Source organism: Rhinolophus sinicus, linkage group LG01, assembly GCF_036562045.2.
Source record: "Rhinolophus sinicus isolate RSC01 linkage group LG01, ASM3656204v1, whole genome shotgun sequence".
Classification (NCBI taxonomy): Eukaryota; Metazoa; Chordata; class Mammalia; order Chiroptera; family Rhinolophidae; genus Rhinolophus; species Rhinolophus sinicus.
In genome coordinates, this window is record NC_133751.1 from 204,360,450 (window position 1) to 204,378,121 (window position 17,672).

At 44.2% G+C, this 17,672-nt stretch overlaps 1 protein-coding gene across 1 annotated transcript in view; it reads left to right on the forward strand.

The window, feature by feature from the left end:
• The window catches only part of TRPM8 (transient receptor potential cation channel subfamily M member 8), a 73,283-nt gene extending 66,752 nt beyond the window's left edge, over positions 1 to 6,531 (forward strand). The window contains exons 24-25 of the mRNA XM_019739743.2: positions 1,412 to 1,503; positions 4,056 to 6,531. Of these exons, the coding sequence (XP_019595302.2) occupies positions 1,412 to 1,462 (51 nt within the window). The 3' untranslated portion in view covers positions 1,463 to 1,503; positions 4,056 to 6,531. The remainder of the gene's footprint in view (positions 1 to 1,411; positions 1,504 to 4,055) is intronic.
• The last annotated feature ends 11,141 nt before the right edge of the window (positions 6,532 to 17,672 follow it).

A 17,672-nucleotide genomic window follows, 5' to 3' on the forward strand; every position in this document is an offset into this window, starting at 1 on the left:
GTGGACTTGAGCAGTGAGGGTTGTGAGTAGTGGGGGCGGGGAGTCATATATAATGAAATAATATATAATTGAAGGCTGTGCACACACATATGCAAGCCAGGGGTCTCCGGGGACCTCAGACAAGGGCTTGCAGGCTTGGCCCTCAGGGTGTCCCCCGGCTGTGGAGCTCAGCCCCTTTGCTCGTTCCCACAAGAAGCCCACCTACACCATGCATTTTGTAGGTTTGGGGAGAAATTGGGTGGCTTACAGGGAAGACTCAAACTTCACAGCACAGCATGCTGTCATGGGATTTCACCTCGCCCCCTCTCTCCTGACCCCAGCCCCCTTCTTACCCTGCTCCCCTGCCCCCCTTTCTCCTGTTTATCACCTCCTGGATCCTCTCCCCTTCCTCTTCTGAGCAACGAAAGTCTCCTTTCCGTCCATAGAGAATTTAGAGTTCATCACTTGTTTCTTGAGCAAGCCCTTGGCGTCTTACACCTGACTCGAAATAGCTTATTTAAGTCGTTCTGTATCAACAGGCCCAGGGGCTCCCGAAACCCCCTCTTGTGAATAAAGTATTTCTCCATCTCATTATTATAACAGAAAAAGTCATTCCCAATTGACCTTAAGTCTGCCAGCAGGGATCTTACTATGCCTTCCTTTTTTGAGTCAGCTACTAGCCTGTATAGTTTCTTTTTATTCTTAAAAAAGAAAGAAAGAAAGAAATTAATTTAAATGAAGAAGTTATTACTAGAAATAAGCCCAAATTCAGCACAAAATTTTCCCTTGAGTGAGTGATATAGCAAGTTAGAAACCAACTGTATAGAAATTGCGTTATATCTATAGCTTTTATCAAGCGTACCATTGCAGCGTGTGATTTCAAATGAGCTTCGTGCCTCTTGTGTAATAAACCTGTGAAATATGCATGTATGAAAAATAATTTTATTATGCCTTTTACCTAAGTTGTTTTACCATTTATACTGTTTTTTGGTGAGGGGAGATACTTTATTTGCAAAAACTTGATTTATGAGTAGTCTATTATTTTTATTATTATTATACTTATATCAAAGCAAAACTTGATTGGTGTCTTATAACTGTATCTGTATTAGTTACATGTAACATTATTAATTCTAAATATTATTTCTCTGTATTGCTAAAATCTATTATTTCTATGTGGGCATCACTAGTGATTTGCATTTCAGTAAAGCTAATACTAACTGGGGCTGACGGTCATTTGCTAGTGATGTGATTTCAGAAAGTATGCAATGGACAAAGCCTGAAACAGCACGTCACTCATTCCGCCCTCCTCCGGGCATACTCACTAACGTATTATATTTATATCTGTTTCATGGAAAAGCTATAGAGTGATAATTTAAAATTCAGAGTTGGAAAATTGATCTTAAGACCAGTTCTATTTTTCTCCCTTTCCAAGCTTAATGATCTCAAGGGTCTTCTGAAAGAGATTGCTAATAAAATCAAATAAAACTCATGGACTCTAATGGAGAAAAATCTAATTATAACAAGGTGAGTCATTTTAATGGCTTTTTTCTGCTCTGAAAATTGACATATTTTAAGACTAATTCAAAATTATGATCTTTGTCTCCGTTATTTTCTTTTCCCATATTATCAGATTTGAAAATAAGGCATTGTGTAACAAATTCAAATAGTACAGGGATGTAGGAAGGAGCGGGTGAAACGAGTGCTGCTCCTCGGCCAGAGGTTGGCTCAGCCAGCAGTAGGTCCCCGTATTCTTTTGGGATACTTTAAAAGCACTTGCAACCTACACAGCGATTCTGGCTTTAATTGACTCAAGGGCACACTGTGTGAGCCTTGGGTTTTTTGGTTTTTATTCGTTTTTTTCTTATTTAACTCTATTGAGGATATCTTTACAGATCAGTGCCTAAAACATGAACCTCATTCTCATGGTACCTCATTTATGTTTACTGCTGGGGGATTTGCAAACGTGTGTTTGTTTATTTGTTTGTTTGTTTGTTTTGCTATCAGCAAATGTATGCTGATCACATTTTACTACCAAAAGTGTTTTAGTAAGGCATCCCAGGTTTGTAGCAATAGCTCATTTGCACAATAAAAAGGTAATTCAATTCACTGTCAAATTTGAACCCAAGGCTTTGTGATCTTACCATTTGCTTTAATTATGTTTTCCCATTACATGTCCAAGCTCTGAACACAAATATTTAAACTATTGTTAGGGACAGGAAGAGCTGGGGAAAAAACAGCAAGGGGGCATTCCACTAAACTAGAGTTTTTTGAGCAAGTGAATTGCAAGAAATGAAAACACATAAGACTCCTTCCCTCCCTCCCTCCTTTCCCCCCCTTACTATGTACCAAGTGCCTACTACGTGCTGAAAGAACTGTGCTAGTAGGACATTTGTGGATGCATTAAATACACCACAGAATTTCATTCACTGGGTGATTGTGTCATAGGGTGATCCTGTCACATCAGGTTCCTTTCAGTATTTCTGGTCACTCAATAGTTTTTCCTGCAGTTCTGACAGTAATAATCATATTAAAACGCCTTTTCTTATGGAGGACTTGGTTAGAATAAGATTAGTGCATAGTTTATATAATCAGAAAGGCAGGTACAGTCTCCTGAGTGGCTCAAGAAAAGAAACTTTGCATATTTAGAATGTGTTTCACCTCTTTCATAATGGTGCTACATGGAAACAATATTTTACCTTACAATAAATTGTAATTTGAGTTTTGGAACATTTGCCATTCAGTTTAATTTACGAGCTGAAATATTTTTAAAAATCAGGAAGAAATAAAAGAATGAAAATGGTTTTTTACAACCATAGAGGTGTCATGATCAGAAAAGATCCCCAGCGGTATGCACGGCCTCATCTCCTCATCTCTCCTTCTCCTAACGTGTTGACTGCGAGTAAAGTGAGCAAACAGACTGGCTTCCTATCAACCAGCCCTTTGCTTCAACTTAAACTTTCCTTCATGTATGGAGAATTCATCAAGTGGTGAATGAAAATGATTTGGGAGAAGGCCATGACTTCCTTTCTGTATGACCCCCCGCCCCCCATGAAAGGAAGCTGAGGAGAAGAGCTCGTGAGGAAACAGATGCCCCATCAATTGTTAACCACTGGTATCTTTAGAAACAATGACTTTGGCATATCCAATATTTGGGTATACTTTTTTCTTCCGGATGTAAGATCTGTTTTCTTTTTTGGATGTTGTCTGTCTGGCATAGGCAACCATCTACATGCTGCTCAAACATCATTCTTCTAGTACCTTCTTGATACTTCTTTCTGTAGCGGGGTGAGGTAACCTTCCCTTGGGGTAGGGAGAAGGGGAAAGAATGCCAACCCCGAGTAGGAGTGAACTGACACAGGGGACGTAGGGCCGGAGTGGACACTTGGCGACAGGTCTCTGCTCATTTGTGCATCTGGGTTCTCCAACCCTGAATCAGCCTTTGATCCAGTAACTTGGGATGAAATAAACAGATGACTGTATGTGTATATGTATAAATATATATAAATTTTTTTTTTTTCTCCCACACTAAATTTAAAAGGAAGTAAGAACCAGGGTGAGAACAAAGTCATTTGTTTTCTCGTATCTTTATACTTAGGACCTGATGACCACAGGGGAGGTACGGTCACTGGAAATTGTTTAATCCTTACATTATAATCCATCGATTCTTGTATCTGCTGCACTTAAAATCTAATTCAGTGAAAGAACTTGAAATTCCTTTGGGACTCATCGTAAGACTTCATCTAGATAAACCATTGCAGTTCTTCACTTTCTCATCAACGCATCCTTTTCCCTGAGTCAGAGACTGGTGGGGTCTTAACCCGTCGCTGAATGATTGAGCCTTGACCATTCAACCGTGGTCACTCTGTTCCCACTGGCAAAACTGGCCAGAACTCACATCTTTAAAAAAACAAAAGGTCTCGGAGTCACTTCAATACCAAAAGAAAATCTCTCAGTTTTTGGTAGTATATTTGGACCCACTACCAGTATATTGCCAACATATTTTGAAGCAGATTGTATCCTGAGAATGAAAGTGGGAAATCCATTCTTCACACAGTGTTGTTTCTTCGTTTACACAGATAATATCAGACACCTAGATGGCAAGGCCCAAGGAACGCCGAACAACGTTGTTACTGACGGAGGACTGTTCTGAGCCGCGCACAGCGGATACCCTGAGTCACCCTGGTGTGCTCACATCTGACAATACACTGTGTGGCTGCTTCACCCGAGAAGATGGAGACAAGGAAGAGCCCTTCCCACACGTGCTCCCGGAAGGCTGCCTTGTTCCCCCGGCTCACAGAGACTAGCACTTGCTGTGGACAGTTTCAGAGCGTGCTCTCGCATCGTCCTCTTCCCTCTGCTTTCCCCCCTTTGCCCTGTGCCTGTTCTAGGAGAGCATCTCTCCTCGGGATGAGAGCCTGGTAGTGCTTTCCTCCTGCATCTGTATTGTTATCTCGTTTCTCTCCAATCAATTCCCCGTTATTTCCTTTCTTGTATCATGTGACTAATTAGTCTGCATATTGTTGAAAGTCTCCCAGATCAGGTCAGATTTTCAAACATGTTGGTGCAAGAGGATCTCGCTTTTTTCAGGAGAATCCGTTTCCATTTCTAATTATGCTTTTTATGTATCAAAGGAGGTGACAAAGCCATGTCTTTCCCTCTCATACCCCCCAGGAACGCCAATTAAAGGAAGTACCCCCGTTCCTAACAATGAAAATCACTGCAAAATGGAAACTTAACAGGCACCACTGCTTTGGTTTTCATTGGGTACTTCTTTCTCCTCTTATTATTTTTCCATTAAAAATAATTCATGGATATTATAGAAAATGTAGACTACATGATGAAGTAGAAAGAATAGAATTTGTCCCACTACCTAAAGATAATCACTAACATTTCAGGATGTTTTCCAAGTCTATTTTTTTCTATGCATGCCTTATTTCTCTTTTAAGATTTTACATAATGTCATCATGCCACACAAACAATTTTCTATAAGCTTTTCACTTAATATTTTATCAAAGATGTTTCCTTTATATCCATGGCCTTCTTAAACATTATGTTAATAACTGTATAATAGTCAACCTCTAATGAGTTCCATGATATTGGATATTGTAGGCTGATTCCAGTTTCTTGGTGGGATGAGGATCTTGGTGCGTGAATCCTGCACAAAGGACTTCATCCCATTGACCAGCTGGAATCAGCCTTCAATGTGGGGGAATTTCCCATGGCTAGATTCCCACGAATATGTATTGATGATCAAACCACTGACACGGCTTTTGCATAAATGTAGAGCAGATAGGAATTATTAACCTATGATATGAGATTCATAAACCTAGAACTCTTAACATAAAACATATTTAATCCATAGTTTAGGAGGAAGCCAGCATACTTACTTCAATATTGCAGATGGTGATGGCATTGGTATCCAATTGGAGAGATTATCTTGCTGAACACTCCTAGTCTCAGCTTTCGCTGGAAGTGGTGGTATTCTCACCCCAAAGAAGTGGGCGGGAAGTACATAAAGCAATTGACATGTCCATCATTGGTTTTTGGGGTTTTTTTTTTTAGCTTTGAATAGACTATAAGCTCAGTGGCTGAAGAAGAAAATCTTAGAAGGAAGCTGTCAAAAGATCATCTAATTAGGAAAACTATGAAAGCATGAACCAAACAAAGAGAAATTTTTTCCGTTTTGTCTGGGCTGCAGTTAAAATGATGACTCACGATACTGCTGCTGTTTGCAGGGAGTGAACACCAGTAAGAGGTGTCTTTTCACTTAAACCCCATTAATGGCCGAAAAGGGACTCTTATTCACTAGGGTCAAGGGATTCAGGGTTTGGATGCTGAAGGTAGATGGGATAAAATTTACATGGCAAAAATTGTTGATGAATGAAATGGCATTTTCAAAATTTCTCTTAGCGAGAGATGTCACTTTCATTTCACCATGGCAACTAGAATGTTTGCCTTTTCTGAAGCCACCAAGAAGAGGCTATGCCATTCCCATACTAACTGGGAAAATAAAGTATATGGCACTATCCGTAAGATTGTGCAGAAACAACGCTCTCAACATCTTACCCTCAAGTCAAGTAGGAAATGTGAATAAAATCAGTAAATTAAATTGAAAACCTCCCAGAAGACAAAATTTAGCATAACGATTGGCTGATTCCCATAAATGCTTTTGTGCATATCTCACACTGGCTATATTTTTGTTAGTTAAGAAATAGCCTTATGTAGCAGCAAAGGAAAGTCTCTGTTGACACTAAAAACAGAACTTGAACAATACTCAGAATTCACTTGGATTAGCGAACTGCTCAGTGCTTTCAACTCAGCTTGTCTGGTGGATATTTTTTGCTTGGTTATGCTGTGTGATTTTTGCATATGCAAAGTCATTATTTTAGGTGCAGCTCGTGAAAATAGCACAGGTATCTAACGTACCTCTCATCAAAGGTGCTGTGTCTTTGCGCATGGAACCAAAGCGTCCTGTGTACCTGTCTACCACTACTGAAGACCCTGCAACGTAGTTTAAATGAGTGTGTTAACGAATTAAATAATGGAGAAATTGTCATGTGTTGCTTTTGTCATTCTTTTGAGAATGAAAAACAAAGTCCCTTAGTTCAGTCAGACTTATTGCTGTAGAGATTTCATCCCCAGACATACATGAGCTGACTTCTCTAAGCAGAGGACTAGAACATTCCGAATGAATGCAAGCAGCAGAATGTCCCCTGTGGTTCTGGTTCTTGCCAACATGGCCAGATTTGTACATGGCCCACCTTTGGGTCCCCCCAGTTAGGCAGCCATCTGTGTAGTTCAAGGGTCTCCAGATTCACTGACTCAGAGCCTCCCCACTGTGTCACCACCCCTCAGGTGTGCCCAGCTCTTTCTGAGGATGCAGGGTCTCCTGCGGGTTCACAGACAGGTGCTCAGGACCCATCTTGGGACCAACCTGACATCCACGGTCCGCATCCCAAGGGGATGACAAACCTCACGCCCAGCCTGGGGCATGATTCTCTTGCTGAAGGCAGGGTCCTCCTGCTCCAAAGCCACGTTTACTTCAGGGAGAGCTGGGGAAGTATGTCATTCCCTCCTCCCTTCCTCTTGGTCCTCATGGGGACCGAACTGTGTGGTTGTCATGGAGACAGCCCCTGCCCTCAGCCTCTGTCTCAAACATAAAAGGCTCAGAAGTCGGGCCCTCAGTCCAGCTGGAGCTGGATATTGGAAACAAACATCCTCGTGCTCTCCCCAACCCCCCAGCTCAGGCACAAGTGGACGGGCCTTTATTCTTTGAAGATGGAAATAGGGGGAAAAGCCGCCTTTGGTGGTCTGCCCCTTGTGTTGATCGGACCTGAGCAGACATCTCTGAACCACAGTTTGTTTTGGACCCAGCTGGGGCTTTGGGGGCTGCATTTTTAACATCAATTTATTTTTAAATCAGTTTTTCTCCCCCCTACAGAGGTCTTGTTTGACAAGGAGAAGTTTCCCTCCTTTTCTGCGTGCAATGTGAGTATGCGCCCACCGTGAGCATTTATTGGGTAATAAGAATGGTTCAAAATAAGTGAAAGGAATAGGAGGCCTTTGCCCTCCACCCTCTTACAACCTGTTAGAGGAGGCAAGAGGGAGTTGAGCAACGGAGTGAATCCACAAGGCAGCACCCAACTGCAGGGCGGGGCCAGGGCAGTGGGAGCAGACTAAGGAGACGCCTGTGTGTGGGGGGGGAGGAGTCCAGAAGCGCACACTTGTGTGATGGACGGAGGACACCACCCTCCCCTGAACTCCGGTGGAGACCATTCCCTACTTTGTACGGCGGAAACGTCCGGCGAAACAACTTGGGTAGAGAGTGGGGCCCAAGTGGCTAAAGATGGTCACTAATTGTACTCAGGCAGGGATGATGCATCAGGAGTTGCTGGGGGAAAACGGAGGAGGATTGGTTGAATCGGGGAAGCAGCTAAAAGAGCAGGCTGGGAGGGGCATGTTAAGGGGAGAACCCCTCCCTGTGATGACGCAGATCTTCAGAAAAGAAATACACAAACCACAAAGCAATCATGGCAGCAGATCCCACGTGACCGTGACCCCGTCATGCCTGCAGCGTCCCACACTTCCCGGCGCGCTGGGTCACAGCCACGTCCTTCAAACAAGCCCTCACCTCCTGACTCTCACCGCTGCTCTGAGAGTGACGTGTACCACCCCTCTCTCCCTAGTCCTGCCCAATTCCCTAATCTGGGGTTTCCGAGCTCAGCAGCCTGGCCCTTACCACCTCCAGAAATGGGTTATCTTTTAAGCCCTGCTGTCAGTTTCCTTCAGGTGGGTCAGGAGATTTATGGATGCTTTTACTCTGAGCCACTGTGCCCTCAGTGACCCAGAACTGAAGATGCTGGGGGGTTCCTGGCTCCAGGCAAGGAGGCCCAGAGGCAAGCTGGGCTTCTGCACACCCCCCCCCCCCCGCGGGTTTCCCTGACTGTCCACCTCCCCAGGGAGGCCCAGGCACCTCTGCTGCTCCCAGCAGAGCTATCCCCCCTCCTGTCTACCCATCTTATCCCCAGGTTTGACCCTCACGTCCTTGGAGGGTCAGGAAGAAGGAAACTCATTCCAGATGAGGGTTGTTTCCAGGTCAGGAGAACAATTTCCCTTCCACTTCTGGGAGCTCTCTGCCCTCCAGCCCCAGAATCCTGGATTGAGGTCCCTTCTTTATGAGTTTTCCTCTTCTGATCCATTTGTAATTAAGTGACACAGTTTCTCCCCCTATTAAAAAGAGAGGAGGCTTTCCTGTTCAGCCTGGGAGTGCATGTGACCTGGAGGGGGCATTTGGAGCTGGGAGAAGGGAAGATGAATTTAATTCTCTTCAAGCACCCACTGCAGCCTCTGTCCAACATGCTCCGGCGATCAACTCTCAGTATTTCACCTTCGCAGAGAACACGGAGGCCCAGTGGGTGAGATGGATCCCTAAACCTCCCCGTTAGAGAAAGGACACGTGGGCTAACTCATTGGCCAGGCTCTCCCTCTACCACTTCCTGAATAAACGAAGGTAGAACTCGCTTTGGGCAGAACGCCGTCGGACCATCTCCTCCTGGTCACTTGTATCGCTTTGAATATATGTCCGTGAATGTGACAGGGATGAAAGGACAGATATGTAATGATGGGTGGTAGCAATTTTCCTTGCAAGCTGCGCCAGCCTTGGGAGGGGGAGAGATTCTAGCTTGGTTCAGCTCTCGTGGTGCGGATGGTGCTGGTGTTGGGATAATGCGGGAATGGGCGGCAGGCAGGCAAGCGGGAAGGGGGAAGTGGCCGGCTGGCTGGATTTGAGAGAGAGTTCATGGAGTGTTGAGGGACTTTGGGTCTTGCCGTGTGTGCCCACATGCTCGTGTGTACACATGTGTGTGCACACAAACGCTGCTGAAATCCTCCTGTTTTCCTCTGTCCCACTCACTGTCTACTGGCCATCTCAGACCACCACTATCCTCGAAACGTCTGGCTCCCCTTTTCCTCCATCTCTCCTCGACTCTTGACAAATGGCCTCACTTCCCACCTCCCCGTGCCACCAGAGCTCACTCAACCTCCCTCTTCCAGACTTCCAGACCTCCCTCCACCTGGGCCCTGGCTTGTCTCCTTTCTCCCCACTGCAACCCAGGGGCTGCCCTTTGTCTTCTTCAAGCCAATTCCGTCCTCCGGTGTTTCGACCATTTCCACATCCCCACCCCTTCTCCCACGAGTGTCATCACTGTTGCTATTTTGCATGTATTGAGGTGATTCTGGCATGAATACTTGCCTTCCCACTAAAGAGTAAGTTCCCTGGAGTCAGGACCCATGGCAGGGTTTGCTCCCTGGTGTATACCCAGCAAGCAGCTGACAGGTAATTGCTAAACGGTGTCAGCAGGTGAGTGAATGGATCAATCAGGTAATTGCCTTGCCGGGGCTGATGACCCCTTGGATGCTCACGTTTCGGTACACCTGCCTTTATTTCTGTCTATTTGAGGATTTCCATAGGACGAACAGCCTTGGAAGACAGAGATGATGTCTTCCTCCCAAACCAAGGACAGTGTGCCACCTTTCCAACATAATGAAGAGAATGTCTTCCTCGAAAAAAGAGCAGGCATCCTCCCGCCCCTTCGAAAGGATGCGGATTCTCTAAGATGAGTGTTTTTTTTCCGTACGTAACTGACTGCGTGTGCAGGTGTAATCTGGCTCTTCTCAAGTCGCCCTGTGGAAACTGGGGCTCTGGTAACCAATGGAAACAAGGCTGATATCTGGCTATGACTGTGAGTAATACACTGTCCTGCACCTCTGACACAGATGTTTGGGTTTTCTCCCAGCATCCATGCCAGCTGAATGTGGGGTGAAATCTCAGGCTTTTCCCAGTTCTTGACATTAATTAGAGTAATTATATTTTATTCATTCTGCATATTTCTTGGATTTCATTACCAAGAAATGAAACCTGTGAACGCTTTGAGTACAAGGCCCTAGTACTCTTTCCACATGTTCAAGCTGCATCCCTGCGACCACTTCTGTGTGATAATTGGAAGTAAGCAGTGGTTTTGTGGACCATCTCTGCTCTTTCCTCTCTTGTTAGTTCTCTTTTTCGCCTTCCAATTTTGTAATTTTTTCCCCTCTGAGATCTTTAATCTATGTTCTATTCCCTTTCAAGTGGTTAAACTAATTTCTTCCACAGTGTTAGCTGAATTGTATAGGGAACTCTTAGAGAGGAAAAACTTTCAAGGTTTGGTAAAGTATACTAGAAAAAACACTGGATCAGAAGTTAGGAGATAATTCTCCTTTGGGTGGTGCATACACAATGCACTATATAGATGATATTATAGGGTTGGTATTGTAGAATTGTATACTAGAAACCTATGTAATTTTACTCACCAATGTCACCCTAAGAAATTTAAGTAAATAAATAAGCAATGTTAATAGTAAAAAAGAAAGTCAGGAGACATACCTTTTAGATCTGTTCAGGCATAACTAGTTGTGTGAAATTGGACAGGTCACGAAACTCCAGTTTCCTCACCTGAACATATTCATTCATTCATCCATTCAACAGTCACTTAAGAGTTATTTGAAACAAATGGTATCATTACTGCCGTCAGAGGACCCACACTCTAATGAGGGAGACAGGCAAGACAGCTCAAGATGCTAACAGAGGAAATCCTGGAGAACCATTGCAGGGCCCGTGGGGGGTGGGCAGAGGAGCCAGAGGGGGTCAGCGTAAGCCTTGCAGGCAGAGGTGAATCTGATAGGGCAAATGACTGGCCATGAGGAAGGCCAGAAAGGGGTTTGAGTCAAAGGAAGGAGAAAGTCCCAATGATGGCTGTTGAGCCTTTTCCTTAACCTGCCAGGCTCTGCCTCTACAATAAATTCTCCCAAACCTCTGGTGGTGTCCCCATGGTGGGTCTCTGTCACCACTAGGGCCACAGCAAGTGTACCTGGCAGGAGGCAACAACAGTAGGAGGGGCCCTGCAGTCTGGGTGCAGCTTTCCTGTCTGCCGAGAGGGGATCTCATTAGGATCCCCCACTGGTGGTTGTGGGGACAGAGTGTCAGCACAGCCCTTGGCACGTGGCAGACGTCCAAGCGACTGTATCAAACCGGGGGGACACCTTGGAAATTGTCCACTCACTTGGCTGTTTCCCCTTTGAGAACTTGCCTTCTCCCCAATTGGCCCTGGAGCTCCGTTTGCTCAAGAGGAGGGGGGATTAGAAACATTTCAGAATCTTGTAGGGAGGCAGAGGTAATTCAGTTTCTAACATGCATAATAGGATTAGGCAGCGAGAGGTTAGCCTTGGAAGGCTGGGTGTGGTCTGGAGCTGGAATTACAAATTCTTTATTCCCCTGTCTTGAATCTTCTCCCACCAACACCTTCATCGAAGCCTTCAGAAGGAAGACAAAGGCAATTCAGGGCATCTGGTGCGAAGATGTAAGACTGTCATCATTATTTACATCGTTGTGAGTCAACAAGATGAGTTTAACAGCCTCCGTCACTGGGTGTTGGCTGTCCCATCCGGAAGCCTGCAGGAAGACAGCTGCGCTGGCCCCCAAACTGCCGCCTTCCTCATGTTCTTCAAAGAAGCATCTGCTGGATAATGACTCTTCTGAACAGATCCATATCTGACCGGGTAGAAAAAAAATATTTGATATCTCTTATTAATTTCAGAGAGGTACAAAGCAATCAATCTCAAAAATTTGGAAGCATCACAGAAGCTTCTAGATAAATCTTTGGAGTGCATGTAGCGGCTGAGCCCACACACACATCCAGTGATTTTCAGGTTTAAAAAGAAAGTGTGTGGTTTTCAAGCAATCTGGATTCCAGTCTCATAGAAATGCTATTGTGCTTCAGAAGGGTTGCCCAGGGTTAGACGCAGATACCGGAAGTGCGGCTATTGAGTTCTTTCGTTTTCTTTGCTCTTAAATGGCGCAGATTTGCAGGCAAAGTCCTCAGTAAGGGGTCTCATTTCATTGCTCTCTTTCCTCTGTAAGTGGATGACATGCAAAGGTGCTGTGCATTCCGAAGATAAGCAGATGAGATCACTAGTAAGTATCTTAGGCATTTCCTCCCAGCCTTGAAATTTTAAATGTAATTTCTTTTCTTTCCAAAATAATATTTGGCATATTTTAAAAAGCCAAAAAGTACCCCAAGGCCTACACTAAAAAATAACAATTTGCCCGACCCCACCCTGACTAAGAACTGAGGCAAACACTTGGATGTCTTTTGCCCATTTGTTCTGCTTTTTTGTTTGCGTATTCCTAAATCCTAGGCTTAGACTGCAGTGTCTTGAGTTTTCAATTCTGTTGACTTCCTATTGGGGAAGATGGGAAGGGGACTCAGTTCTTTTATTCCCTACCTCCACCCCCACCTCCATGCGATAAATACTTCTCGGAACTTCCATCCCCATGGCTCTTGCTGTTCAGTGTTTATGTGGTCACGACAACACCGCTTCGCCTTTTGGGGTTGCCACTAGTGCTCTGTGTTGAATGTTTGGGATTCTACCTTCAGGGTATATGGCAAGACTTGTTTCTGGCTCCCTGTGGATTTAGGTGGAGTCACATGACTACCGTGTTTCCCTGAAAGTAAGACCTAGCTGGACCATCAGCTCTAATGCGTCTTTTGGAGCAAAAATTAATATAAGACACGCTCTTATTTTACTGTAATATAAGACTAGATATAATACAATATAATATAATATAATATAACATAACATAATACCGGGTCTTATGTTATTTTTTCCTCCAAAAGACGCATTAGAGCTGATGGTCCGGCCAGGTCTTATTTTCGGGGAAACAGGGTAGATCTGGCCCACAAACTCCAGAGCACTTAAGTGCTGGTGTGAAATTCTCCAGGGCTCTCTTGCAGCTGGCATTGCTAACTGCTCACGTTCAATTAGATGGCTGCTCCATCATTCTGGGTCCTTTTGTGGCAGTGAACATGTAGCATAAGTGAAAAATAAAGTTTTAGTGTTTTCAGCTACTGCGGTTTTGAGGATGTTTGTTATCACACTGGAAACAAAGTTTTCCTAACTGATCATTCTTTCTTGAGCAAATGATTATTTTTCCTGGAAGGAACAATGTCTTGTTGAAAAAGTTTGCCTTATTTTGTCTGTACCCCTCAGAAAAATTCAACTCCAAACACTCCACTCAGTATCCTTTATCAGGGACTCTATTAATTTCATCTGTTTTGGGGGGACTGTTCATTCAAGGGTTACCCTCTAGCCTCCTGCACAATTGTCTTCCTGGATATCCCCATACCCTCTCTATTATGAAGCATGAATTCTCTAGTCTCCCAGCTAATGGATCACATTTTCTGACCTTCCTTGTAGTAGGCTGGCTCTGTAACTTATTTTTGGCCAATGAGATGTAAGCAATTGATGTTGTGCGTGACCTTTGGAAAGTGTCCTTAAAGAGAAAAGGCTTCTCCTTTTCTGTCCTTTCCTTTGTAAAGCTCCATGGAATAGACTGTGATGGCTGGAGCTCTAGCAGCCATTTTGGACCACAATGGCAAGGATATCGTGAAGGACATCTAGGTCCCTGATAGTTGGAGAGACACCTAATAATCACCGGGCTACTTATCATCATAGTCTTCTTCTTCTTCTTTTTAAATGCGAGAAATAAACTTCTGTCTTATGTAACCTGGTTTTGAATTTTTGGTCACATGAAGATGAAGCTGATTCATACCGATCCTCCCTTTTGCTGAGCAAAGTCCCTTGTTTTGGTGAAGGCCACTGTCTTAGCAGTCACGGCGTGGTCAGGAAATAGAAGGCACTGTATGTGCCCCAGGTATGAAGGGTTTCGTGCGCTGAAGAAATTGTCAAATCATTATTTCCTAGCTTTGATCAAAACTAACTCCAAATGGATCAAATAGTTAAAATGTAACAAGGGAAATTATAACCTGTAGGTAAACATTTAGATGATTTGAAACTGGAGGAAGAGTTTCTAAAGATGGCACAAGTGAGAACCAAAACAAGTGGGTTTAGAACAAAACGAAAATCTTTTATAGGACGTAAAGCACCCAAAAGAAAACACAACGTACATGGAAAGGAATAGGAAACCGTGATTCAGACTCAGGGCTCTTGCCTTTAGCCAGGGTTTCCCAACCTCAGCACTATGGCATTTTGGGCGGGATTCGTCTTTGTTATGGGACTGTCCTGTGCACAGTAGGGTGTTTAGCAGCACCTCTGGCTTCTACCCAGTAGGGGCTCAGTAGCACCTTCTCCCCTAGTTGTTGACAGCTGGACATTGCCACAAGTCCTTGAGGGCAAACTCACACTCGGCTGAGAACCATTGCTCGACACCAGTGGCTCTCACAGGAGCTGCACTAGATTCAACGGGGGGGTCTCGTGAAACCCACGTGGCTGGGTCTCCTTGGCATTTCTGATGTAGTAGGTCTGAGGTGGGTTTGAGAATGTGCGTTTTCAGTAAGTTCCCACGTGGTACTGCAGCTGCTGGCCTAGGGACCACACTTTGAGAACCTCTGATCCAAACGACTTTGCTTGCAAATGAATGTGTCATCCCCTAAAATACAGAAGTAACAATAGTATTGACACTTTCAGAACGTGGAAGGGTGGGAGCTATATGCAATCCACGTACATCTTGACAGTGGAGTTCAGGAGTTTAGGTATTGTGTTATTACAAAAAAATTGGATGGTAGCTGCAGAACTTGTGGTTTATTAATCAGATAAAGATTTAGTTTACATTTGCTCTACAGTTAGAGATTTTTCTTAGGTAATATTAGTATAGAGATGACCAAAAGAAAGGAAACCATTTCAAGAGAAAAGATAATAAAGATGATAGCCAAGAGTCTTATTAATCTATGAGATGCATGTACACCCGTCTTTAGTCAACCTTTCCCAATAGCTTGTTAAGCTTCCTCTGGTGAATTTTACCTAAATTTCCAGGTGCCATGTAAAAAACCCTATACAACCCTCTTCACTTAGTGCCACCTAGTTTTCAGTACCTTATCAAATCATTTTTACTGGAACAGCAGAAAACTGCTGGAATTAATGCTGTCCAACTTCTGCAGACCGGAAAAAGGATAATGAAAGAAATCATGATGGCCTGAATTCCAGTGGATGGCTTATATTTAATTTTCTAGGTTTAGCAGACCTGACGGAGCTCTGCAGAGGCATTTTCAGATCATTACTTTTTAGCACTAATCATTGCCTGTCCTGCATGCCCGGTGCCAATGTTTATTGTAGCCAAGTGAATGCGAGAAATAAAATGACCTATCAATGCACCAGCTAGCCACGAACAAATCCCGCGTCCTGTGCTGACAATGTTGTTTTATTGTTGTCTCTTTATCTCCTCCACTCTTGTGCAATTACTTTCATTATTACTGCTCATTTAATGAGACCCTGGAGTTTGGAACCAGATGGTGCCAATAGTTAAATCTGGAAGACTCTAATGGAATTGAGTTCAAACCAGGTTAAGAGTAATAGAATTACAAATCTTAGCGGTTGTCATCTCACAGCATACTGCTTTGTCTACCTTTTATGCATCGGAAGGTACTGCAGGCTCCAAACGGAAAGGCTTGGATTAAGGTTCAGAGAGACCAAATGTCCTCACTCACTCGTTCCCTCATCCATTCAAAAAGTATTTGATTGTGTTCCTCTCTGGGTGTTGCAGTATTGCATAAACAAGACAGGCATGGTCTCTGCCTCATGGAGCTTATAGTCTACTAGAAGGGAAAAATAGTATCCAGCAAAAAACAAGATCTCAGTGCATTGGGATGAGGGCTAGGGAGGAAGAAGCAGAGAGCTGATGTGGAGGGGGAGAGGGCGGTGAAGTTCAGGCGGGTGGTCAAGGAAGCTCTCTGAGGAGCTGCTATTGAAGCTAAGACCCAAACGACTGGAAGAAGCAGACAGGGAAGGCAAGAGCGATGTCGTTATTGCTGTTGGAAGGAATAGAGTGTGCGAAGGCCAATGGATGGAAGTCATTTGGTGTCCCCAAGGAACTGTCAGGACACCCGTACGGCTGGAACCTAGTGAGTGAAGGAAGGTGGCCTGAGAAGAGGCCAGAGGCTTCTGGGTCCAGAGATGTTGCACGGGGCAAATGGGCATTTAGATGCTGAGATTATCCAGGGACTTTAATACACCTTTGTGTCCAGTTACTGATGAGTAAGACTTATAGAAAGAACACCTTTTGGGTCAGAGCAGTACATTTTCATGATCTGGATAGTACGTGAAGTCAGAAGCGTGATTTTAAACCTTTGTGCAGAGGGCAGGCAAAACAGAGGCAGGATTTTAATTAATAAACTCGACTTACGTTGTAGCAGTAATTTAAAATGTGCATCGTGGCCCGCTCTGTAAGGCACACCTGTCATGTTAAACCTGCCCAGAACGTCTCCTCGTCCTTTTTGTGGGTAGCAATGGCTGGCCAGCCCCTGGCAAACATCACTGCCCTACACCACGTCCTTTGGTAAATGGCTGAGTCCCTCCCCACTGGTTTCCTTTCTGCTCTTTCTTCCTGGCCTGAGCCAGCTTCTCTCCCGTTGGACGCTTCTGCATCTATCAGGGCCCAGTTCAAAGAGATGCATGACCACCTGGCAACAGAGGTCAGGAGGAGGGAGTGAACTGCCCACGTCCCCATCATCTCCAAGGTTCTTATAGCAAGTTCTGCTTCCCTGGTTGGCGCTTCTCTTTGCCTTGTTCCAGCAGGGGGAGCTGGAAGATTAGCTCATTTAGGTGTCCCCTGGACAACAGTGTTGCCTTATACCTAGCGGATACTAAACAGTATGCATTGAATGGAATTCTTATTAGCAGTTACCATTTATGGAGCAATTAATTTGCCAAGTACTCTTTCAAGGGGTTGTGATTTAATCTTTATGTGATGGTTAGTTTTATGTGTCAACTGGCCATGGTGCCCAGATATTTGGTCAAACATTATTCTGGATGTTTCTCTGAAGATATTTTTTTAGATGAGATTAACATTTAAGTCAATAGGCTGTGACTAAATCAGATTACTTAATGTGATGTGCGTGGGCTTCATCCAATCAGTTGAAGGCCTTAATAGACCAAGACAGACCTCCCCTGAGCAGGAAGGGATTCGGCCCGCAAGCCGCCTTTGGACTCAAATGGCAACTCTTCTCTGGGTCTCCAGCCTGAGGGGCCACTCTGCAGATGCTGGGCTTGCCAAACCCTGCCATTGTATGAGCCAATTCCTTAGAAAAAATCTCTCTCTGTATCATACATATATATGTTAACACATATTTATATTTAAACACTTA